Genomic DNA, 26,088 nt, shown 5'->3' with positions numbered 1-26,088 from the left:
TCCAGAATGCGTTCCTTCTGGTGGGTTCTTGGTCTCGCTGATTTCAGGAAGGAAGCAGCAGACCCTCGCAGTAAGTGTTACAGTTCTTGAAGATGGTGTGTCCGGAGTTTGCTCCTTCAGATGTTCAGATGTGTCCAGAGTTCCTTCCTTATGGTGGGTTTGTGGTCTCGCTGACTTCAGGAGTGAAGCCGCAGACTTTCACAGTGAGTGTTACAGCTCTTAAAGGTGGTGCGTCCACAGTTGCTCATTACTCCTGGTGGGTTCGTCGTCTCACTGACTTCAGGAGTGAAGCTGCAGACTTTTGTAGTGAGTGTTACAGTTCTTAAAGGTGGTGCATCTGGAGTTTTTTGTTCTTCCTGGTGGGTTCATGGTCTTGCTGGATTCAGGAGTGAAGCTGCAGACCTTCGCGGTGAGTGTTACAGCTCATAAAGGCAGTGCGGACCCAAAGAGTGAGCAGCAGCAAGATGTATTGCAAAGAGCAAAAGAACAAAGCTTCCACAGCAAAGAAGGGGACCCGAGGGGGTTGCTGCTCCTGGCTCGGGTGGCCAGCTTTTATTCCCTTATTTGGCCCCACCCACCTCCTGCTGATTGGTCCATTTTACAGAGTGCTGATTGATCCATTTTATAGAGTGTTGATTGGTGTGTTTTTACAGAGTGCTGATTGGTGCATTTACAAACCTTTAGCTAGACACAGGGCACTGATTGTTGCTTTTTTACAGAGTGCTGATTGGTGCGTTTACAAAGCTTTAGCTAGACACAGAGTGCTGATTGGTGTGTTTACAATCCTTTAGCTAGACAGAAAAGTTCTCCAAGTCCCCAACTGACTCAGAAGCCCAGCTGGCTTCACCTCTCAATCCCCCACTAAAGATGACACCCCAACTGCTGTTGGGAATTGGGTGATGACTGCTCTAGCTACTTCCTGCTGGATAGGGGCTAAGAAGGGGCCCTGTGGCTGTAGTGTCTTCCAGAGTGGAACTCTTTAGGCCAGTGAAAGGGCCAGTGGATTGGTCCAGGAGTCCTCAGTAGAAGTTGTTAGTTGAGCTCATTTGGGGTTCCATTTGTAAGACCATCTGTAGCTTAGTGGCCTCGATTCTAGAGGAAACAAATTTGACAAGGAGGTTAAAAATACAGGGCCTGAAGGCAAGTAATAGCAAGATGGATGCCATGGGAACTAGAAAGGGGAGAAGTCATGTTGCCCAACTCCAGAGGTTGGTATAAGAGTTTGAAAGGCAATATCTGATTTCAGAAGCCTTTTCCTGTAAATGCTGGAAGACATCTCGTACTATCCCTGATTGGTTAGTATAAAAACGACACTCTTCACCTAAGAAGGTGCAGAGTCCTCCTTTCTCAGCAGTGAGAAGTTCTAGGCCTCGGCAGTTTTTGAGAGTCACTGCTGCCACAGAGTCTATTTGGGATTGTAGAGTAAGGGTAGATTTTGTTCTTTCTTGTAAACTGTCTGAGAAATCCTTTCGGAATGTGTGGTAGTAGGATAATACATGTTACACTGTTGACTTTTAGCAAACTTCACTTTTGTTGAAAAATTTGTAAGCTTGGGATTTCAATTATTCTTTGCTATTAGTAAGACCTCATGCAGTCCATATTAACTTAGAATTGGTATAGAAGCCTCCTTCCTGATACTGTAAGTACTTTAAGCTTTGGCTGAGCACAAACAACTCGCAAGTTTGATACCCATTGTGTCTTTTTCCCTTAATCGCCTGCGAGGAACCATCTATCATCCTGTCCTGAAGGGAGTTCCTCCTAGATCTGGTCAGACCTTTGTATGGTAATTAATTAAGATTTAGATCCCCTGTTAGGAAACCTGTTGGGTTAAAGATTTTTGATAGGAAGGCGGGTTGTCAGTGGCCTCAGTGCCTTCAGGGTACACCCTTGTTTACATTGACAACAAGGTAGTATTGGAGTGTTACAGGGTTACAGAGAAGACCTTCAATTATCAATTATAGGTTTTAAATTTACCCTGGCTTTTAAAGGAATAGGGTACACTGTTTTTTCTTTACTACTTCTATCTCTCTTTCTCTTTGACTTCTTCTTTGTCTCTCTCTTTCTGACTCCCTTTTTGTCTGTCTCTTCCTCTCTCTCTTTGACTTTGTCTCTTTCTTTCTTTCTCTCTGACTCCCTCTTTGTCTCTCCCTTCCTCTCTCTGTCTCTCTCTTTCTCTGTTTCTGACTCCCTTTTCGTCTCTGTCTCTTTCTCTCTCTCTTTGACTTTCTATTGAGAGGTGAAGCCGGCTGGGCTTCTGGGTCAGGTGGGGACTTGGAGAACTTTTCTGTATAGTTAAAAGATTGTAAACACACCAATCAGTGTTCTGTGTCTAGCTAAAGGTATAAACACACCAATCAGCACTCTGTAAAAATGGACCAATCAGCACTCTGTAAAATGGACCAATCAGCAGGAGGTGGGTGGGGCCAAATAAGGGAATAAAAGCAGTCACCCGAGCCAGCAGCAGCAACCCACTGGCATCCCCTTCCTTGCTGTGGAAGCTTTGTTCTTTTGTTTTTCACAATAAATCTTGCTGCTGCTCACTCTTTGGGTCTGCACTACCTTTATGAGCTGTAACACTCACTGCAAAGGTCTGCGGCTTCACTCCTGAAGCCAGTGAGACCATGAACCCACCAGGAGGAACAAACAACTCTGGATGCACCACCTTTAAGAGCTGTAACACTCACTGAGAAGGTCCGTGGCTTCACTCCTGAAGTCAGCGAGACCACGAACCCACCGGAAGGAATAAACTCTGGACACATCTGAACATCTGAAGGAACAAACTCCAGACACACCATCTTTAAGAACTGTAACACTCTGTGAGGGTCCGCGCCTTCCTTCTTGAAATCAGCGAGACCAAGAACCCACCAGAAGGAACCCATTGTGGACACACTACTATTCATTCTCACCTTAAAGACAAGGAAACTGAGGCAAAGAACAGTCAACTAATAAGTCCAAGTATACAGAGCTAATAAGGAATAGTCTGCCTGATCCCAAAGGCTATGTCATAACCACTTCCCTATACTGCCTGTCAGCAGGGGTAAAAGTTGTGTCTTATTCATCACTGCCACCCCACCAAACCCAGCTTAATGCCTGACACAAGGAGATGCTCAATCAATGCTGATTGTTATTGAGTGGAGTAGAAATGCAAGGCACAGTGAGCCCCTTTGCTGTGACTGATGGGGTGTCTGATTTTCTGCTATAAAGAGAAGGAGAGTGCTGTTTCAAACACACTCCTCTGGCTCCTAGCTCTCTATGTTCCACTTTGTTTATCCCGTTTCCCTACTCCTCCTCCTTCCTAACTGCACCATGTGGATTCAAAACCGCTGCTTAGTGCAGACAAAGGGAAAACAGATCTCTGAATGAGCCCAAAGGGAAAACAGATCTCTGAATGAGCCCAAAGGGAAAACAGATCTCTGAATGAGCCCTGTGAGTTTGAGAGTAGAGAAGCAGGAATTTGACCAGGAAGAGAGTAAGGAAGAGAGAAAGGAATTAAAATTTATCATTTTAACTTAATATTTAACCGAATAAAAGCAAAATCTTATCTGAAATTGGAAAAGTCAAGGTTTTGAGTGCTGGTTCAGTCCCCTTTTCTTTATGATTTGATAGTCTGAGAAGAATATGATGGGTGTGGCTTAAAAACCTAGATCACGTGTGGTGTTGGAATTAGGTGTTATACGAGCAAACAAAATAAATACTTGCGCAATATACCTGCTTTGTGCACTCAAGCAGAGAAGAGATCCACAAGTACTCGCCAGTCTCCTGTTCTGCAAAGAAGACAGAATCAACATGAGCACGGCAGGAAAAGTAAGCAAAAAATATATTACTGTTGGTAATATATTCTCTTTAATATAGCAAATAAAGGAATACAGTATCTGATGAATAATTTAAAATTCATACCTAAATTAGAAATGATACACTGAAATATATACAATATATGCTATAACATATAATGTATACTGAACTACAGTGGAAATAAGCTATTCCTAAACACCTTCAAAAAGAATATATAGAATCTATATCTAGTAAGTCTTTATTTCCTACATTAAATAAATTTGCAGTAAAGTGATAGTTTATTCCAAGCTAATCATGACTGATTTGTAAGTCTAAAGTTAGAAAAGTCTTTAATCAGAAGTTATCTTTATATTAAGAAACCATAATTTAAATGTGTTATTATTTGTATTCATATTTTTTGTGAACACAAGAAAGTTAAGTCTGACATAACTTTTATGAGAGGAATTTGATTCAGAAAATTTTGAAATATCCTTTTAACCTTACTACAAAATATCTTACAAAATACTCATTGATCTCACAGCATTAGAATCATCAAGGTTAAGCAAGACATCACATGCCAGTTCCATTTAAAGGGGGCCCGTTATGACACAATTCAGGCAATTTCCACATAGATCTTATGGAACAGTGTCTCCCCTATATAAAAGTCAATATGATCTTACAGAAAAATAATAATACAATTTGAATCACTTATTAGCACTCAGAACACAAATATTTGTTTTTTTCTTTTATAAATTTATATATTTTTTTCAATGTGTTTACAGGTGCACAGAAATGCATGTCATCATTCAATATAATCAACTGGTATTTCTAATTGCCTAATTTTAAAAAAACCTGTGTAACTAATTCCAGCCATTTGTTGTGTTAGGAGTGCATCACACAGTAAAATATCTCACTATGATAATTCAGTTTAAAGGTTCTGAGGCTTATCTCTATGCTGTGTGACAAAACAGGCTCATATCAATAAGACTGGTTGGAAATCACATGAGTGGCCCATTGGTACTGTTCTTACACCACTTCACTTTGCTTTATTTTCATTCATTGTTGATTAATATTTACATTCCTCATAGAAAATAATTAGAAAAAAGAAAATTTAAATTTACCATTTACCAAACTCGACTTAAAAGAAATAATGAGTTCATAGAGCAAAAGTATAAACCAATCATATTAATAAAAATTATAACTGATGAAATAGATAATCCTCCCCTCTTGAGTGCAACATCAATAACTTAGCTTTTTGACAGCATTGCATTTATGTTTACGTGTCCTGCATTTTATTTTCTTCAAATCCTAAATTGTGACAGTACTAATGTCTATTTCATAAGGTAATTGTGAGAATTCAATAAATTAATAGTGAAAAACACTTAGAATAGTACCTGGTAAATAAAAATAAGTCAATAAATATTAGCCACTATTATTATTGTTGCTATTTAACTTTTTGATATTTACTATCACGGAGTACTGAAAATGTGAGGCTAGATTAATTTTTTTGTTTCTTTGTTTGGAGACGGGGTATCTTTCTATTGCCCAGGCTGGAGTGTAGTGGGGTGATTTCAGCTCATTGCAACCTCTGCCTCCCGGGTTCAAGTGATTTCTTCTGCCTCAGCCTCCCAAGTAGCTGGGATTACAGGCGCACCCCGCCATGCTTGGCTAATTTTAGCGTTTTTAGTAAGAGGAGGTTTCACCATGTTGGTCAGTCTGGTCTCCAACTCCTGACTTCAGGTGATCCACCCACCTCGGCCTGCCAAAGTGCTGGGATTAAAGGTGTGAGCAACCACGCCCGGCCTGATCTTTATTCTCTGGACAACCAGCTTTGAGACTTCAAGAAAATTATTCAATCACTGAGTCAGTTGATCTTCAATTATTTCAGATGTAGTAAGACCAATAATTCAATGGTACTGTCCTGGTAGCATCCTTTTTAGGTTTAAAAGTAATACATGTTGTTTATAACAGCACAATTTGCAATTGCAAAAATATGGAACCATCCTAAATGCCCATCAACTAACGAGTGGATAAAGAGAATGTGATATGTGTACATCATGAGATACTACTCAGCCATAAAATGGAACAAAATAATGGCCTTTGCAGCCACTTGGATGAAGCTGGAGGCCATTACTTTAAGTGAAGTAACTCAGGAATGGAAAACCAAGTACCATATGGTCTTACTTGTAAGTGGGAGCTAAGCTATGAGGAAGCAAAGGCATAAGAATGATATAGTGGACTCTGGTTAGGGATAAAAAACTACACATTGGGCCGGGAGTGGTGGCTCAAGCCTGTAATCCCAGCACTTTGGGAGGCCGAGATGGGGGGATCACGAGGTCAGGAGATTGAGACCATCCTGGCTAACACGGTGAAACCCCATCTCTACTAAAAATACAAAAAACTAGCCGGGCGAGGTGGCGGGCGCCTGTAGTCCCAGCTACTCCGGAGGCTGAGGCAGGAGAATGGCCTAAACCCGGGAGGCGGAGCTTGCAGTGAGCTGAGATCTGGCCACTGCACTCCAGCCCGGGTGACAGAGCAAGACTCCGTCTCAAAAAAAAAAAAAAAAAAGACTACACATTGGGTACAGTGTACGCTGCTCAGGTGACAGGTGCAGCAAATCTCAGAAATCACCACTAAAGAACTTATCCATGTAATCGAAAACCACTTGCATACCAAAAACTATTGAAATTAAAAATAAATACATTTTTAAAATAAAAATAATGCATGTAACTCACTCAGCACAAGCCACAATGCACCTGTCACATCACAGGCACCTGACAATCAGGAACTCCTACTATTAGAACTTTATTTCCAAGTATTCTGATGTTTATTTTGGCATGGACCACATTGAAAATCCTGCAAAGTTGAAGGATTTGACAAATGAATAATGAAAATGAATTGGCAGAAGATGAAATTTCAATTTTTATTATATTTGCAATTATGTTGATTCTATATAGAAAGAGATTTGTGAATTGTACATGCTTTACCACAACAAAGATGGGTTTTACAGTACACTGCTAAGCACTGGAAATATGAGCTCAGCTTTTATTTTTAAGGACATCTGTGGATAAGCTTGCTAGCTAGAAACTCAAATACACAGTTTCTCCAGTTTTTAAATATATATGTGTGGTCTGAATGCACACACACACACACACACACATACATACATACCACCAACTCTAACCTCTGTAATTTGGGGCTCAAATCTAAGCTGGAAGGAGTCTCCGCACATAAAGTAGATGACAAAACAGGCTGCTAAAGCTAAGTTTCAAATGGGTGTTGAGGCAAGTTATACACAGAAGTGAAGAGAGAAAATTAAAAGAGGGCAACAGGCAAATAGAAAAAGAAAGAGACATCATCCTAAGCAGGAAGGTAAATGTAGAACTGTTCTTATGGAGTCAGATCCTTTTGGCCTAAGCAGAAAATTGAGCAAGAAAGCAGTGTATTTTGGACAGACACTGACTCTGTCAGCAGAGTAAAGGTGACTTAGAACATGTACCAGCCAATAGTTGTGGGTAAACAGGTGTTTTCAGGACAGTATTAGAAAAGAATCAGGATTAAATATTTTTGGAGAAAAAAAAAAAAGAATAGCCTAAATGAAGATATTCCATTTTATCTAAGTACCTACTTAACTGTTTTTCTTTCCTTATGTTATTGCTTTTTAAAAAGATACTCTTACTCTCTTTATAAACCAGAGAACTTCATTTCTATGCAACACTTATTAGGTGCCAGACATGGGACTCAATGTTGCATGTACAAAGATGAAAAGACACAATTTCTGACTTCAAGAGTGGGAAAACACTGGTACCATCTCTCTGTTTGATTTTCTAGGTAATCAAATGCAAAGCAGCTGTGCTATGGGAGGTAAAGAAACCCTTTTCCATTGAGGAGGTGGAGGTTGCACCTCCTAAGACTCATGAAGTTCGCATTAAGGTGAAATATTTTTTTTCCATTTGTATTTAATTTTAAGTTTAAAAAATTCAGAAAATATTAAAAACAGAAACATCCAAAATCCACTAAGAGATTTTTAAAATAATTATCCAGAAAATAAAATTACATTTGTTGTCAAGGAAAGTAGAAATATAAATTGTTAAATTTTTTTAAAGTGAGCAAACAGTACCTGAAGTATAATTCCAGTAAAATACAAAAAAAATTTATAGGTTTGTACAGAAGAAAATGCAAAGGGATATATATCAAGACTTCACAATCAATTTGTGTTAGATATTTTCTTGGTGTTAATTTGCAATTTCTACTTCTTTTTCTTTTAACTATGCATTTTTCTATATTATACAAGACAAATATTTTAGGATTAATTATTTCACAGATTATTCTAAATTGTTAAATTCAAGAGAGAAAGATAGAGGAAGTTTTTAGGCTGGATAACCTTGGAGATAAACTGAATCTTTCATATTTGGGAATAGTAGGGATTATCAGCAAAACCCTTGAAAATATTTTAGAATAATAATTTTAGAAAATTGGGTTTATTAAGTCCATCTGACAGTCATAATTTTTTCCGAATCTAAACATCTTCTCTTTATTCTGTAGATGGTGGCTGTAGGAATCTGTCGTTCAGATGACCACGTGGTTAGTGGTACCCTAGTGACCCCTCTTCCTGCGATTTTAGGCCACGAGGCAGCCGGCATCGTGGAGAGTGTTGGAGAAGGGGTGACTACAGTCAAACCAGGTACAGGATTCACACTCAGGGAACATGCCTTGGTTCACCATCACAAGATTAGTCAGCCTGGATGAGGAAACCGAGGCAATGAAAGACAAAAGGGCTTGCACAAGGTCACAGGTCAGCAGGGACTTCAGGAGTTTCCTCCTTCCCTCTCTGCTTGCCTGACTCAAGCAGGTATGACTTCAGGCATGCATGTATTCTAACCTTCAACCATTATGCACTGACTATCTACTAGATGCCAGTCACTAGGTTAGAGCCTGGAGATATATGAGAATCAAAAAAGACAGTGCCTACCAATGTGGAATTCATAATCTAGTAACTTCCTTGTTAGTGTTGCTGAACACTGTCTTCTGTAAGGGTCCAAAAAACTAGAAATGGGAGGAGGGAAACATAAGTATGGACATTGTTCTGTGCTGAGTTCACCAAATGGAGGCTACATGGCTGTGGCTGAATAAATACGACCTTTTTTTAGGTGACCTATGCAGCCCCTTCACCAATTTCCTCTTCCAACATGGTCTCTATTCCTGAGCATGGAATCAATGAAACTGACTAGGTGAAAGGAAGCCAAAGAAACATAGCAGGATCCATCCACCATCAACAGTGTCTGCCTTATTACCTTCAGCCATGCTTCAATGGGACTGGTTACAGATGACTAATTATTTTATCTTCAATACTTATTTTACCCTAATCTTATGTATTAATATAAATATTTCAGAGGTAAAGGATGAATAAGTAGGACATTTCCATACCATCATTTTTGTATAAACTTTACCTATAAAATAGTATGCACCAATCATTTTTCTTGGTCTTGTGAAATAGATAGCATAGGTGATTAAAAATAAAAATTATCTTTAACTCTAAAGAATCACTTTAGCCAGTAGATTAGACCTGTCCCCTTACCAAATACAAATTTAGACTGTGAACAGAAAATAATAAAATAAACTGTCCAATTTGAGTTTCAGCTCTTACTATTTCCTTTACTCAGAAATAAATTAATAACAAAATGACTGCCTATTTCTCACCCCTCCTCCCCACACCATAACAGTAAAAAAGGATAATTCACAAATTATCAGCTAAAAACATTTGGAAGTCAATTCTTATCCTAAAAGAAAGTGCCTAACTTATTGTGGAGGGTTGAAATTTTCAGATGAATTTCTATAATTCTTCTTTGTCCTATTTTTGTTCGTTTTCCTCAAAAAAGAACTAAGATATTTTTTAAAACATTCATTTTATAATAAACATAAACCTAGTCACTTTGACAAGTCAAGACCTATTTTCTCCTTAGGATTCTTCAGGCACTTGTAAACCCAAACTAAAAATCAAGGCCTTGGTAGGCAATGACAAATGACATAGTTGTGGGAATTAGACCCTATTTCTTAGAAACTATTCAGACACATGATTCTAATCTATACATGTGAGCTTTAAGGTTTTGCTGTATTAATCTCTCCATAGAAATTTAAGAAGAATTTGTTTTATTCCTCTCCAGGTGATAAAGTCATCCCGCTCTTTACTCCTCAGTGTGGAAAATGCAGAGTTTGTAAAAGCCCAGAAGGCAACTGCTGCTTGAAAAACGAGTAAGTTTCTGATGCTTTCTTTGCACAGACTTTGAGTTTGCACATTAGTTATGCTCCTGTCTCATGCCTTCATGTGTCTGTGTATTGCACTGCCCAGTCTGAGCAATCCTCGGGGGACCCTGCAGGATGGCACCAGGAGGTTCACCTGCAGGGGGAAGCCCATTCACCACTTCGTTGGCACCAGCACCTTCTCCCAGTACACGGTGGTGGATGAGAATGCAGTGGCCAAAATTGATGCAGCCTCGCCCCTGGAGAAAGTCTGCCTCATTGGCTGTGGATTTTCGACTGGTTATGGGTCTGCAGTTAATGTTGCCAAGGTAGGAATAACAATGGATGAGAAAACCGATTACATGCAGACTGTCAGGAACCAAAAGGGAAGCAATTTCTTGCAAGAATCAGAAATTAGTTTTATAGATTTGAAGTGTCGATTAAGAGTAGAAAAACGACCCAGAAAGAATTGAGAGCACATGCTAGAAATTTCACCAATTTATTGCAGATAACAAGTTGTTAAGAAAATATAAAGATGTTGTTTTCAATAATTTTTCTTCTGAATTTGCTGTTTATGGGATCACAAAATTTTAGGTCTGAGAACTAACTCATGTAGTAATGCATTCAACAATTAGAGAGAACCTATACATGCCTCAGGCATCATAGGTTCTGTTGGGTTTTAAAAGCAAAAGTAAATGAAATGAAGTGTTTGTCCTTGAGGAACATCTAGTCTGTGGATCCTCTACTCCCAGAATTAGGATCAACAGTAGAGTCCAAAACCTTACCTGATGCACTTCCAAACCAAGGCTCACCCACTCTGTGGATTCTTACACGGAAAGTAATGAAGCTTCAGTGATGCGTAATTCACTCATTATGGGATTTCACTGCTAAAACTATCTTCCCTGACGTGAACATACACATATATTTTAGAAGTGGTAAATTTCAAGCAGAAATTCTTTAAAATTTCCTCCTCTGAGTAGTATGAAAATCTAATAGCATGCTTTATTTTATGAAACCTAAATCAAGAAATAAAAAGATATTTGTCCAAAAACTCATTTCTGCTTAATATGAGAGCTAAGACTAAAATATCTTTCTCAAATCTCCTGCTGAATCTTAAATCACAATCCGTAATTATTAGCACTTTTAAACCACAGTCACAAACAAGCCTTGTATTTTTCTAAGTAAGGTAGAAAGTGGTGTTGTCCCTCATAGTATTGAATAACACTTGGTGAATGAATGAGTGAAATAGACAGCCTTAAGGGAATATAAGAATGAGATTATTTGGAACAGGAATAGCATGTTACCAAAACAAAGGCTGACTATGGGAGACTAGGTTTAATAAATAACTGCTAGCCAATTTAAACAATTTAGAGGACATCTTTTCCAAATTTCAGTGACTTTAGCACTTACTCCCTTGTTCAATTACCTCATCTATTTTAATGGGTAGTGTAAGTGAGCCTACCCAAGAAAAGAAGCTGAGGATACTCATAACAATAGATTTTATTTGGGGGGGCATGCCCAAGATAGCCGAATAGGAACAGCTCCAGCCTCCAGCTCCCAGCGTGAGTGACACAGAAGATGGGTGATTTCTGAATTTTCAACTGAGGTACTGGGTTCATCTCACTGGTGAGTGCTGGACAATCGGTGCTGGTCGGCTGGTGCAGTCCGACCAGCGAGAGCTGAAGCAGGGGGAGTGCAAGGGGGAAGGGAATCCCTTTTCCTAGCCAAGGGAAACTGAGACACACAACACCTGGAAAATCGGTTAACTCCCACCCTAATACTGCTCTTTACCACGGGTCTTAGCAAATGGCACACCAGGAGATTATATCCCACACCTGGCCCGGAGGGTCCCATGCCCACAGAGCCTCCCTCATTGCTAGCACAGCAGTCTGAGATCTAACTGCAAGGCAGCAGTGAGACTGGGGGAGGGGTGCCCACCATTGCTGAGGCTTAAGTGGGTAAACAAAGCCACCAGCAAGCTCAAATTGGGTGGAGCCCACCGCAGCTCAAGGAGGCCTGCCTGCCTCTGTAGACTCCTCGTCTGGGGACAGGGTATAGCTAAACAAAAAGCACAGAAACCTGGGCAGAGGTAAATGCCCCTGTCTGACAGCTTTGAAGACAGCAGTGGATCTCCCAGCATGGAGGTGGAGATCTGAGAACACACAGACTGCCTGCTCAAGTGGGTCCCTGACCCCTGAGTAGCCTAACTGGGAGACATCCCCCACTAGGGGCAGACTGACACCTCACACCTCACACGGTGGGGTACACCCCTGAAACAAAGCTTCCAGAGCAAAAATCAGACAGCAACACTCGCTGTTCAGCAATATTCTGTCTTCTGCAGCCTCCACTGCTGATACCCAGGCAAACAGGGTTGGAGTGGACCTCAAGCAAACTCCAACAGACCTACAGCTGAGGGTCCTGACTGTTGGAAGGAAAACTAACAAACAGAAAGAACACCCTCACCAAAACCCTATCAGTATGTCACCATCATCAAAGACCAAAGGCAGATAAAACCACAAAGATGGGGAAACAGCACTGCAGAAAAGCTGGAAATTCAAAAAATCAGAGTGCATCTCCCCCTCCAAAGGAACGCAGCTCATCACCAGCAACAGAACAAAGCTGGACGGAGAATGACTTTGACAAGCTGAGAGAAGAAGGCTTCAGTCGATCAAACTTCTCAGAGCTAAAGGAGGAGCTATGTAACCAGCACAAAGAAACTAAAAACCTTGAAAGAAGAATGGATGAAAGAATAACTAGAATAGTCAATGCAGAGAAGACCTTAAAAGAACTGATAGAGATGAAAACCATAATACAAGAAACTGTGTATTTCAATTTGTTCAATTTCAAAACAAATGCACAAACTTCAGTAACTGACTCGATCAACTGGAAGAAAGAGTATCAGTGATTGAAGATCAAATGAATGAAATGAAGCGAGAAGAGAAGTGTGGAGAAAAAAGAGTAAAAAGAAATGAACAAAGCCTCCAAGAAGTATGGGATTATGTGAAAAGAACAAAACTACGTCTGATTGGTGTGCCTGAAAGTGACAGGGAAACTGGAGCCAAGGAGGATATCATCCAGGAGAACTTCTCCAACCTAGTAAGGCAGGCCAACAACCAAATTCAGGAAATACAGAGAACTCCACAAAGATACTCCTCAAAAAGAGCAACTCCAAGACACGTAATTGTCAGATTCACCAAAGTTGAAATGAAGGAAAAAAATGTTAACCGCAGCAGAGAGAAAGGTCAGGTTATACACAAAGGGAAGTCCATTAGACTAACAGCAGATCTCTCAGCATAAACTCTCCAAGCCAGAAGAGAGTGGGGGCCAATAATCAACATTCTTAAGGAAAAGAATTTTCAACCCAGAATTTCATATCCAACCAAACTAAGTTTCATAAGTGAAGGAGAGATTTTGTTACCACCAGGCCTGACCTACAAGAGATCCTGAAGGAAGCACTAAACATGGAAAGGAACAACAGGTACCAGCCATTGCAAAAACATGTCAAAATGTAAAGTCCATCAATGCTAGGAAGAAACTGCACCAACTACCAAGCAAAATAACCAGCTAATATTATAATGACAGGATCAAGTTCACACATAACAATATTAACCTTAAATGTAAAAAGACTAAATGTTCCAATTAAAAGACACAGACTGGCAAATTGGATAAAGAGTCAAGACTCATCAGTTTGCTATATTCAGGAGACCCATCTCACATGCAGAGACACACATAGGCTCAAAATAAAGGGATGGAGGAAGATCTACCAAGCAAATGGAAAACAAAAAAAAGCAGGGGTTCCAATCCTAGTCTCTGATAAAGTAGACTTTAAACCAACAAAGATCAAAGGAGATAAAGAAGTCCATTACATAATGGTAAAGGGATCAATTCAACAGAAAAAGCTAACTATCCTAAATATATATGCATCCAATACAGGAGCACCCAGATTCATAAAGCAAGTCCCTAGAGACTTACAAAGAGACTTAGACTCCCATACAATAATAACAGGAGACTTTAACACCCCACTGTCAACATTAGACAGATCAACAAGACAGAAACTTAACAAGGATATCCAGGAATTGAACTCAACTCTGCACCAAGCAGACCTAAGAGACATCTACAGAACACTCCACCCCAAATCAACAGAATATACATTCTTCTCAGCACCACATCGCACTTATTCCAAAATTGACCACATAATTGGAAGTAAAGCACTCCTCAGCAAATGTACAAGAACAGAAATTATAACAAACTGTCTCTCAGACCACAGTGCAATAAACTAGAACTCAAGAGTAAGAAACTCATTCAAAATCACACAACTACATGTAAACTGAACAACCTGCACCTGATGACTACTGGGTACATAAGGAAAAGAAGGCAGAAATAAAGATGTTCTTTGAAACCAATGAGAACAAAGATACAACATACCAGAATCTCTGCGACACATTTAAAGGAGTGTATAGAGGGAAATTTACAGCACTAAATGCCCACAAGAGAAAGCAGGAAAGATCTAAAATGAACACCCTAACATCACAATTAAAAGAACTAGAGAAGCAAGAGCAAACACATTCAAAAGGTAGCAGAAGGCAAGAAATAACTAAGATCAGAGCAGAACTGAAGGAGATAGAGACACAAAAAACCCTCCAAAAATCAATGAATCCAGGAGCTGCTTTTTTGAAAAGATCAACAAAATTGATAGACCACTAGCAAGACTAATAAAGAAGAAAAAAGAGAAGAATCAAAAAGACGCAATAAAAAATGATAAAGGGGATATCACCACTGACCGCGCATGAATACAAACTACCATCAGAGAATACTATAAACACCTCTACACAAATAAACTAGAAAATCTAGAAGAAATGGATAATTTCCTGGACACTTACATTCTCCCAAGACTAAACCAGGAAGAAGCTGAATCCCTGAATAGACCAATAGCAGGCTCTGAAACTGAGGCAAAAATTAATAGCCTACCAACCAAAAAAAGTCCAGGACCAGATGGATTCACAGCCAAATTCTACCAGAGGTACAAGGAGGAGCCGGTACCATTCCTTCTGAAGCTATTCCAATCAATAGAAAAAGAGGGAATCCTCCCCAACTCATTTTATGAGGCCAACATCATCCTGATACCAAAGCTTGGCAGACACAACAAAAAAAGAGAATTTTAGACTAATATCCCTGATGAACATCGATGCAAAAATCCTCAATAAAATACTGGCAAACTGAATCCAGCAACACATCAAAAAGCTTATCCACCATGATCAAGTGGGCTTCATCCTTGGGATGCAAGGCTGGTTCAATATATGCAAATAAGTAAATGTAATACAGCATATAAACAGAACCAAAGACAAAAACCACATGATTATCTCAACAGATGCAGAAAAAGCCTTTGACAAAATTCAACAGCCCTTCATGCTAAAAACTCTCAATAAATTCAGTATTGATGGAACGTATCTCAAAATAATAAGAGCTACTTATGACAAACCCACAGCCAATATCATACTGAATAGGCAAAAACTGGAAGCATTCCCTTTGAAAACTGGCACAAGACAGGGATGCCCTCTCTCACCACTCCTATTCAACATAGTCTTGGAAGTTCTGGCTAGGGCAATCAGGCAAGAGAAAGAAATAAAGGGTATTCAGTTAGGAAAAGATGAAGTCAAATTGTCCCTGTTTGCAGATGACATGATTGTATATTTAGAAAACCCCATCGTCTCAGCCCAAAATCTCCTTAAGCTGATAAGCAACTTCAGCAAAGTCTCAGGATACAAAATTAATGTGCAAAAATCACAAGCATTCTTATACACCAGTAACAGACAAACAGAGAGCCAAATCATGAATGAACTCCCATTCACAATAGCTTCAAAGAGAATAAAATACCTAGGAATCCAACTTACAAGGGATGTAAAGGACCTCTTCAAGGAGAACTACAAACCACTGCTCAGTGAAATAAAAGAGGACACAAACAAATGGAAGAACATTCCATGCTCATGGATAGGAAGAATCAATATTGTGAAAATGGCCATACTGCCCAAGGTAATTTATAGATTCAATGCCATCCCCATTAAGCTACCAATGACTTTCTTCACAGAATTAGAAAAAACTGCTTTAAAGTTCATATGGAATCAAAAAAGAGCCCGCATTGCCAAGACCATCCTAAGCCAAAAGAACAAAGCTGGAGGTATAACGCTACCTGACTTCAAACTATACTACAAGGCTACAGTAACCAAAACAGCATGGTACTGGTACCGAAACAGAGATATAGACCAATGGAACAGAACAGAGTCCTCAGAAATAATACCACACATCTACAGCCATCTGATCTTTGACAAACCTGACAAAACAAGAAATGGGGAAAGGATTCCCTATTTAATAAATGGTGCTGGGAAAATTGGCTAGCCATAAGTAAAAGTTGAAACTGGATCCTTTCCTTACTCCTTACACGAAAATTAATTCAAGATGGATTAGAGACTTAAATGTTAGACCTAATACCATAAAAACCCTAGAAGAAATCCTAGGTAATACCATCCAGGACATAGGCATGGGCAAGGACTTCATGTCTAAAACACCAAAAGCAATGGCAACAAAAGCCAAAATTGACAAACAGGATCTAATTAAACTAAAGAGCTTTTGCACAGCAAAAGAAACTACCATCAGAGTGAACAGGCAACCTACAGAATGGGAGAAAATTTTTGCAGTCTACTCATCTGACAAAGGGCTAATATCCAGAACCTATAAAGAACTCAATCAAATTTACAAGAAAAAAAACCCCATCAAAAGGTGGGCAAAGGATATGAACAGACACTTCTCAAAAGAAGACATTCATACAGCCAACAGACACATGAAAAAATGATCATCATTACTTGCCATCAGAGAAATGCAAATCAAAACCACAATGAGATACCATCTCACACCAGTTAGAATGGCGATCATTAAAAAATCAGGAAACAACAGGTGCTGGAGAGGATATGGAGAAATAGGAACACTTCTACACTGTTGGTGAGACTCTAAACTAGTTCAACCATTGTGGAAAACAGTGTGGTGATTCCTCAAGGATCTAGAACCACAAATACCATTTGACCCAGCCATCCCATTTCTGGGTATATACCCAAAGGAGTATAAGTCATGCTGCTATAAAGACACATGCACACGTATGTTTATTGCAGCACTATTCACAATAGCAAAGACTTGGAATCAACCCAAATGTCCATCAGTGACAGACTGGATTAAGAAAATGTGGCACATATACACCATGGAATACTATGCAGCCATAAAAAAGGATGAGTTTGTGTCCTTTGTAGGGACATGGATGCAGCTGGAAACCATCATTCTTAGCAAGCTATCGCAAGAACAGAAAACCAAATACTGCATGTTCTCATTCATAGGTGGGAATTGAACAATGAGATCACTTGGACACAGGAAGGGGAGCATCACACACTGGGTCCTATTGTGGGGAGAGGGTAGGGAGGAGGTATAGCATTAGGAGATATACCTAATATAAATGACGAGTTAATGGGTGCAGCACACCAACATGGCACATGTATACATATGTAACAAACCTGCACGTTGTGCACATGTACCCTAGAACTTAATGTATAATAAAAAAATAGATTTTATTTATTATTAAAATATAAACTAATGTTTCATTGTTGTCTTGTTCATAAGTATACTTTTTAAAGCACGGATATACTGGTCACGACTACTGAACAAAAATGTACAAAGTAGTTTAAGCATTTAAGTGGAATATTTTTGAGAGTTTAAGTGGAATATTTTTCGGTCTCCTGGTGTAGCCTTTTCCACTTATTTTATTTTCCAAATATTGCCTTGGTGTATGTATGAGATACTGAAGCTGGTTATTAAGGGATTTCAGCAATCGAGAGTCCCTACAGATTGTAATCATTGCCATCTGGATCTCAAAGATCATCCAGTCCTCCTGTTCCCAGCCTGACCCATTGGAGTCCCCTGGGGACTGAGTTCCACCTGCAGAGATTCTCATTTAATTGGCATGGTCTATGACCTGGACTGAGGGATGTTTTTAAAGCTCCCCAGATGAATTTAATACGCAGCAGTTTCAGAACCACTAAACTGGTTCATCCCCTTGAATTTAAACATGAAGCATCTCAAGCCAAAACAGGTTTCGATAACATATTGAACAGAAGAGTCTGAGTAGTTCTTGTTAACACACAAGACATGGTACTTTATAAAGCTTAAGCAATTTCTAACAAACATAATTCATTTTTGCATTTTCTGAAAACATAGGTCACCCCAGGCTCTACCTGTGCTGTGTTTGGCCTGGGAGGGGTCGGCCTATCTGCTATTATGGGCTGTAAAGCAGCTGGAGCAGCCAGAATCATTGCAGTGGACATCAATAAGGACAAATTTGCAAAGGCCAAAGAGTTGGGTGCCACTGAATGCATCAACCCTCAAGACTACAAGAAACCCATCCAGGAGGTGCTAAAGGAAATGACTGATGGAGGTGTGGATTTTTCGTTTGAAGTCATCGGTCGGCTTGACACCATGGTATGTACCATGACATGCCCTGAGATTTCTACCTCTGCAACCTGGAGGATGCATTTAGGCAGTAGAATATATGTATTATGTATAAAGGATATTGTTAATTATGAATGGAAATTTCCCATCATCTTTTTGTGACCTGGCTTGTTTAATTTATTGTTATGAGAAATCTTCCATTCAATCACCTACGTAAACCTGTCTCAAGTCATATTTCCTCTTGAGAAAAGAAAAAAGGCTTTTGTAACACAGTCACTGCAGATATAGTTTATTAATTTTTAGTTTAAAATGCAAACTTATATACAAATAATACAAATCCTTTTCTCAAATTAAAAATTAAAAATATTTTTTTTATACTCTTAAAAATATTTTAACAATTCTGTATATGCTCTTAATGAATTACAAACTTTTTTACATAGTATTCTTCGGTCAAAAGAAATGAGCAATTTTAGACCAACTATTATCTTATTAACAGAAAATACGCCCTAAGGAAAGTGACTGCTTTAATGCATTGCTATATTTTATCACAGAAGCTGGACAGTGCCTGGCACAAAACTAGTACCCAATACCACTTGGACTGAATACTTTAAAAAGTCAACAGATTTTATCACCTGCAAAAGTTAAGTGCTACATATCTCATGGCATCTTTTATGAAACACATGAGACAATGCATGTAAAATACTTTGCACAATACAACCCATCATGTGGTAAGCTCCCAATAAATGTCAGCTGCCCCTCCACCCCCACTTTTTTTTTGTGAGACAAGGTCTCACTCTGTCACCCAGGCTGGAGTGCAGTGATATTTTTATAGCTCGCTGCAGCCCTAACCTCCTGGGCTTAAGCGAGTCTCCTACCTCAGCCTCCAAAAACGCTGAGTATAGACATGAGCAACCATGCTGAGCCTCAGTTGGCATTATTGATATGAAATACTATTTCCAATCTTGCAGTGCTTACATCATCTCTGAATTATTATATTATATCACTTTCAAACAGTTACAAATACCAAAGGCAATGGGAAACACATCTCTACTATATTTCACCTACCCAGAATTATCTAGAATCCTACTGAAAAAGTCTCCAGAAACCAACAAGTTTCCATTGCTGAGGTTTTCTAGAAGGTCCAGCAGTGTGGGTAACAGGGAGCAGCACCCTGAGATCAAAGTTCCCACCAGCCTTGACCTGGAACAAACGCCACAGAGGAATAAAGTGTCAAGAGAATCCAGTGTTTTCCAGGTCTATAGCTTTTCTCCTTGTGCTCTTTTTCTATATCTCTCTCCATTTTCTCATGTGGAACTGCAGTGTACCTTATCTCGGGACACCAAATGTCTGACAGCCACATGTTCTGAGGATGTGTGGTCTCCCAAAGGTCAGAATCCAAAATCAAAGAACTTATCGTTATATACCTAGAGGGATCCTAAACCATTTTCTAACTACAGAACATGTTCCAAAAGCTGACGGGAAAAGATATTCTGAACTGTCTTTTGAGATTCCCAAATAATCAATGTAATTTAATGTAAAACCAATATACATTTGGGGAGGTAAAAACATTGTTTAAAACATGTCTGCTTGAGAAATGGAGAGTAGAACAGGAATCTGTTAAAAAGGGAGTCTATCAAGTGGACAAGAGACTAATTTTGGTGATATACTCATTTATCTTGTTCACTATCAAAATATCGGATTGAAAGAATTAGGTTCAAAATATCTATGAAATAATCAATGAGGCCGGCGCGGTGGCTCAAGCCTGTAATCCCAGCACTTTGGGAGGCCGAGACGGCGGATCACGAGGTCAGGAGATCGAGACCATCCTGGCTAACACGGTGAAACCCGTCTCTACTAAAAAATGCAAAAAACTAGCCGGCGAGGTGGCGGGCGCCTGTAGTCCCAGCTACTCGGGAGGCTGAGGCAGGAGAATGGCATAAACCCGGAGGCGGAGCTTGCAGTGAGCTGAGATCCGGCCACTGTACTCCAGCCTGGCGACAGAGCGAGACTCCGTCTCAAAAAAAAAAAAAAAAAAAAAGAAATAAATCAATGAAAAATGAACCAACTCACAGATTGCCTAAGAATGATGTACACTTGTACAAGGAACAGGACTTAAAATGTTTGTAATGATGTTTGCCTCTTTATTCCTTTATTAGGAAGAACTAAGTGCACACCAGTTTATTCATCCATGCTTTCATTCAAAAACCATTTTCTGGGTATTTCCTACATCCACAGCACTATCCTATACAAAGAAAGGGGGAATGAAGGAGCAAAAGACATGATCTCTTCCCTCTACACAGTCACAATCCAGCTAAGCCTATTACATGATATTGTGCATTATGAGTAGGAACTATGTCATTCCACATTAAGGATGCTAAATATTCACTTTATTCCAGATGGCTTCCCTGTTATGTTGTCATGAGGCATGTGGCACAAGTGTCATCGTAGGGGTACCTCCTGATTCCCAGAACCTCTCGATAAACCCTATGCTGCTACTGACTGGACGCACCTGGAAAGGAGCTATTTTTGGAGGTATGTAGTTAGGCTTCAGGGCTAAATTCTCATTAACCTAAGAATTTCTCTCCTTTTATGAATGACAAGGCAAGGTTTTGAAAAGCAATGAAATTAAAAATAAATTAAAGTTTATTTTCTATCTATAGTCTCCAATAATGCAGAACTTTTTTTTTTTTTTTTTTTGTGGAGATGAAGTCTTGCTCTGTCACACAAGGTGGAGTGCAGTGGAACAATCTTGACTCATTGCAACCTCCACCTTGCAGGTTCAAGTGATTCTCCTATCTCAGCCTCCAGAGTAGCTGGAGTACACCACTGTGCCCAGCTAATTTTTTTTTTTTTTTGTAGAGGTGAGGTTTCACTATGCTGGCCACGTTGGTCTCAAACTCTTGACCTCAAATGAGTTGCCCACCTTGGCCTCCCAATGTGCTCATGCTGGGATTACAGGCATGAGCCACCACGCCCAGCCCCAAGATAGACTTTTCTGATGTCATTATCAACCAGGACTTTCATCTCCACCTCTTTTTGTACTTGTGACTGCATAAGGCAAGGACGTTTCTAGTAGGCGGTGGAAATCTATAACGATAAATCATCTCTACACACTAATCTAGACAACTAATAAATTTGCTCCTTAACCTTGGGCATAACATCTGTCCTATAATTTCTCTGTGAGAGAGAGAATAACTAAGGACCCTTGTTTATCTGTGATTTTTTTTTAAGTCAAAGCACTGTAAAAGCATATTGAAATACTCTATCTCTTATTATCCTCAGTTATAGCAGTACCTTTTCTAAACTTGTATTTATTTGGAAAATCTTCTCTTCAGTTCTCCTACTTACCTTGGTTGAATCTAACAATGATATTTTCTTCTTTTCAGGCTTTAAGAGTAAAGAATCTGTCCCCAAGCTTGTGTCTGACTTTATGGCTAAGAAGTTTTCACTGGATGCATTAATAACAAATGTCTTACCTTTTGAAAAAATAAATGAAGGATTTGACCTGCTTCGCTCTGGAAAGAGGTAGATTTTAAGTTGTTTTTTGTTGTTGTTTTGCTTTGTATTCTACGGTAGTGGGGTGTCTAGCAGAGAATGCAAACATGGAAGGATGAAAAAAAATTAGAGTGCCTTGGTTTTCCATTGCCAGTTCAATCTTTGCATGGAGCACATGTAAGGTAATAACTGTGAGAAGCTAAAAACAGTTGCTTTACATTTCCTATTCTGCTGAAGTGAAATTATGTTGATTACAGCATATCTGAATGATCAGGGTCACTCAGCCTTCTTTAAAAAAGAACACTGACTTTGGCCCCCACTCCCCGAAAAAATAAGTTTAAACAACCATAATTATAACATGGATTCACTGACACCTCTGCCTGTCATCTAAATAAGTGTGACATCTAATGGTTGTATATTAAAATTATTTTCAGAACATCCTCAGCATATTCATTATGGGAGTAGGTGGAACTACATTAGGATTGATTTCTAAGTAGATATTACTAGATTTTCCTTTTTCTTTTCTTTTTCTTTTTTCTTTTTCTTTTTTTGCAGTTTAGAAAAAAAATTTACAAAGAAAAGTTGTTGTAAAAGAGAAGGGTACTAAACCCTATTTTAAATGTTTGTCTTACATTTTCTCCAAGTCTTAGAAAAATAAGCCAATTCTATTTCCTATCTCTAACATTTACACTTACAATCACCTAATATAATGAACTTTGTCGCATGCATTTATATGAAGCATAACTGGAAAAAGGCAGTTATATCTAATCTCTGCCTTCTAGCTCCAGAGTCTGAGATTTTTCTGCTATTCAACATTTATTTTCATGAGGTTTTCAACTTTAAGTAGTGTTTCTTTGGCACTCACAAAACTATCATACTAGACAATTTATCCGACAAATATTCTTGAGTAAAGAAAGAAACTAGCACCCACAGAGCACCGGCTGTTCTACTAAGTGTCTTACCTGCATCTTCTCATGTGGTTCTCAAACAATGCTCAGTGTCAGTCTCTATCTCACTATCTTAGAGAAGAGAAAACTAAGAAGCAGAGAAGGCATGACTTGGTCAAAATCATCAGGTGGTACGAAGAGGAGCCAGAATTCGAAGGAAGATCTTGTTAGCAAATCTATTCACTTTCTCTTTAACCACACCGCCCCTCAAGAGTGCATATATATATATATATATATGGAAAACAGTATTCATCAAAGGTTAATTATCACTGTCATCATTATTATCATTGACATTATCATCATCATCATAGAATTGATGAGATGATGGCAAATAGAGATGACCAAAACCAGAGGACAATGGTGAGCAACAAAAGAAGTCATGAAGCATGCCTAAATTCACTTTACAAGAATATCATATAGTAATATGCATATGTAAATAAAATAAATCTTATCAGTAAGCAAAGATTGAAAACTATGATAATCAATATTGGTAAGAGTAAGGTGACTCGGGCACTTTCATATACTTTCAATAGTAATTGATACATCCTTTTGGGAAAGCAATTGGGTAATTTGTATCAGAAACCTCCAAAAAAACCTAGATCCTTTGTCCCAGCAATACCATTTCTAGAGATTTATTCTATAGAAATAATCAACTCAAACATACATATATGTTCAAGCATGTTTACTTGTTAGCTGTAATATCAATATTTAGAAACATTCAAAAAGTACAACATTAAGAATATGATTTAATAAATTTCAACCAACTGTTAGACATGAATAAAAGACTTCATTGGAAAATTCTCATAATGTAATTTTAAACTCATAAAATAAATCATATAAATTGTATTTATAAGATGATCCGCAATTTTCAAAAAAGACAGTAAAAAATGTATCTGTGCCTAGAAAATGTTGATAGAATTCCAGAAAACATTGACCATGATGACTCTGAGGTTGTAAGATTACAGATTTTTTTTACCAGCTTCTTCTGTCCTGTATTCTCTAAATTATGTGTATGTATTTTTCTTATTATGTGTATATACATACACACACCACACACACACACACACACACTATATATAATATATATATATATATATATATTCTCAGTCTCAAAGATCATCTTTTCTTAAAAGTATTCAACAAAAGTTGGTTTATAGAAAGGGCATTAATTCTAATGTAAAGTGTACGTTTCTAATATTCACAAGAATGAAGTATCTTAGAATTAATACAAATCAACTTTATTCTCTACTTGTAAGAATCCTTAAACATCTCTGATTCAAAGATCTATTAAACCTCCAGCATGGTCCTAACTTTATTAAATTATCAGTTCTTTCAGGCAAGGTATCTATCATCTTATAATTTGTGCAAATTTGTATTTGGGTTTGAATCCCAACACCCTATACTATATGTGTGACCAGAGCAAGTTACAAATCTTTCTAAGTCTCAGTTTTTATAATCTCTAAATGGAAATAATATGGAAACCAACTTCCTAGTGTCATTGTTTAGGTTGAGATTTAAGTGAAAAAAAATGCGTGAAGCATGTGACAAATAGCAAAAGCTTATTACATGTTATTATCTATTATTGCTTTATATTCCTTATTTTACCAGGAATGTAGGCAAGCAAAAATATTTTTTGAAGATGCTAATGTAGAACTGAAATATAAATGACAGGCATATTCAGGAGGTTGTGAGTGAGCTTAAGATTGAGGAAAACACAAGAGAAAACCAAAAAACATGAACTTCCCTTTACTTGACTTGACCCAGATGCATAGGGATGGGAGTGGAGTGGCTGAGAACACAGACAGATTTTCACTAAGACACCTCAAATGCTCCTTGGACTCTCACATGGAAGCATGTGGGTTGTCTAAATGTTAACACAATGTCTCTTCTTTCCTATTGCAGTATCCGTACCATCCTGATGTTTTGAAACAATACAGATGCCTTTCCTTGTAGCAGTTTTCAGCCTCCTCTACCCTACATGATCTGGAGCAACAGCTGGGAAATCATTAATTCCTAGCAGAAATCATTAATTCTGCTCTTCAGAGGTGTTAAAAATAAATTACACATGGGAGCTTTCCAAAGAAATTGAAATTGATGTGAAATTATTTGTCAAGCAAATGTTTAAAATCCAAATGAGAACTAAATAAAGTGTTGAACATCAGCTGGGGAATTGAAGCCAATAAACCATCCTTCTTAACCATTCTACTGTGCCATCTTTGCCATTGAGGAAAAATATTTCCTGTGACTTCTTGCATTTTTGGTATCTTCATAATTTTCAGTCATTGAATCCGGTGGAGGGGAACCTTCACTTGCCCTGAACATACACCTGCTGGACCACTGTGCTTGAAGTCTTCTAACTCTGTCTCAGTTTTCACTGTCTGCATTTTCCTTTTTTAAATAAAATGTACCAAATCCCTAGGCTAAAAACTACAGTATGGTAAAGAATAGACTCAAATTTACAAGTGAAGAAGATCCAGAAGTTCTAAATCCATGATTTTTCTTAGTAACTCAAAGAAAATGCCACACATTTTCATATAATGAAGGGAAGTGTTTTTATTGCTTTTATGCTATTTGTTTACAGTGAAGATACAACTGACTTTTAAAAATACAAGCAGATTTTGTGTTTCATGTGATGAACTTAGGTTTGGACACTAAATGTGAAAACTGAACTATTCCTAGAATCATGTTCAAAAAATCTGCAATTTTTCCTCATGAAAGTGCTTCATTAGCTAAACAGTCTTAGTTTATGATTCCAATGGGCTGAAAATGAAGTATAAAGTAATTTAAAGTATTATGGTGGCTTTATGTGTAGATATTGGGTGACAAATGCTGTGAACACGGAGTGTAAAATTGGTAACCAAGAAATGGCAAAAACACCTAAAGCTATATGTTTTCCAAGTAGACATACACACACACACACAAATGTATACTTGCGCAAAATTGTTTTTAATCTAGAACGTTCCTATTAACTACCATGTCTTACATCAAGTCTATGATCCTAGAATTAGCTTAATATTTTGAATATGTAAAGGCCTGTAGTGCTCATTTGTTCAGGCTTTTCCACTCTCAGGGGAAGATTTGCATTTTGAGCTTTATCTCTAAATGTGATGTGCAAATATTATTCCTGGTAAAGAAGTTACAGCTGTCTTCA

General features: G+C 38.4%; 1 protein-coding gene across 1 annotated transcript; it reads left to right on the top strand.

The window, feature by feature from the left end:
• The first annotated feature begins 3,426 nt into the window (after positions 1-3,426).
• On the top strand, positions 3,427-25,140 carry LOC117064054 (alcohol dehydrogenase 1C). Its single transcript, XM_033178119.1, has 9 exons — positions 3,427-3,804; positions 7,603-7,704; positions 8,317-8,455; positions 9,936-10,023; positions 10,121-10,340; positions 18,265-18,525; positions 20,892-21,027; positions 21,882-22,020; positions 24,840-25,140. The coding sequence occupies exons 1-9, from the start codon at positions 3,787-3,789 to the stop codon at positions 24,862-24,864; spliced, it is 1,128 nt and encodes a 375-aa protein (XP_033034010.1). The 5' UTR covers positions 3,427-3,786; the 3' UTR covers positions 24,865-25,140.
• Positions 25,141-26,088: the final 948 nt, after the last annotated feature.

This window comes from Trachypithecus francoisi, unplaced genomic scaffold (genome assembly GCF_009764315.1).
Source record: "Trachypithecus francoisi isolate TF-2019V2 unplaced genomic scaffold, Tfra_2.0 Contig01566, whole genome shotgun sequence".
In the NCBI taxonomy this organism is placed as follows: domain Eukaryota; kingdom Metazoa; phylum Chordata; class Mammalia; order Primates; family Cercopithecidae; genus Trachypithecus; species Trachypithecus francoisi.
Note: the sequence above shows the minus strand (reverse complement) of the source record. Positions and strands in the feature narration are given on the sequence as shown.

Bases quoted from the DNA above. Each gene is read 5' to 3' on its own strand.
- LOC117064054 (XM_033178119.1), top strand. The intron at 10,341-18,264 runs GTAGGAATAACA...CTGAAAACATAG, and splicing joins CTGCAGTTAATGTTGCCAAG to GTCACCCCAGGCTCTACCTG. The intron at 22,021-24,839 runs GTAGATTTTAAG...TTCCTATTGCAG, and splicing joins CTGCTTCGCTCTGGAAAGAG to TATCCGTACCATCCTGATGT.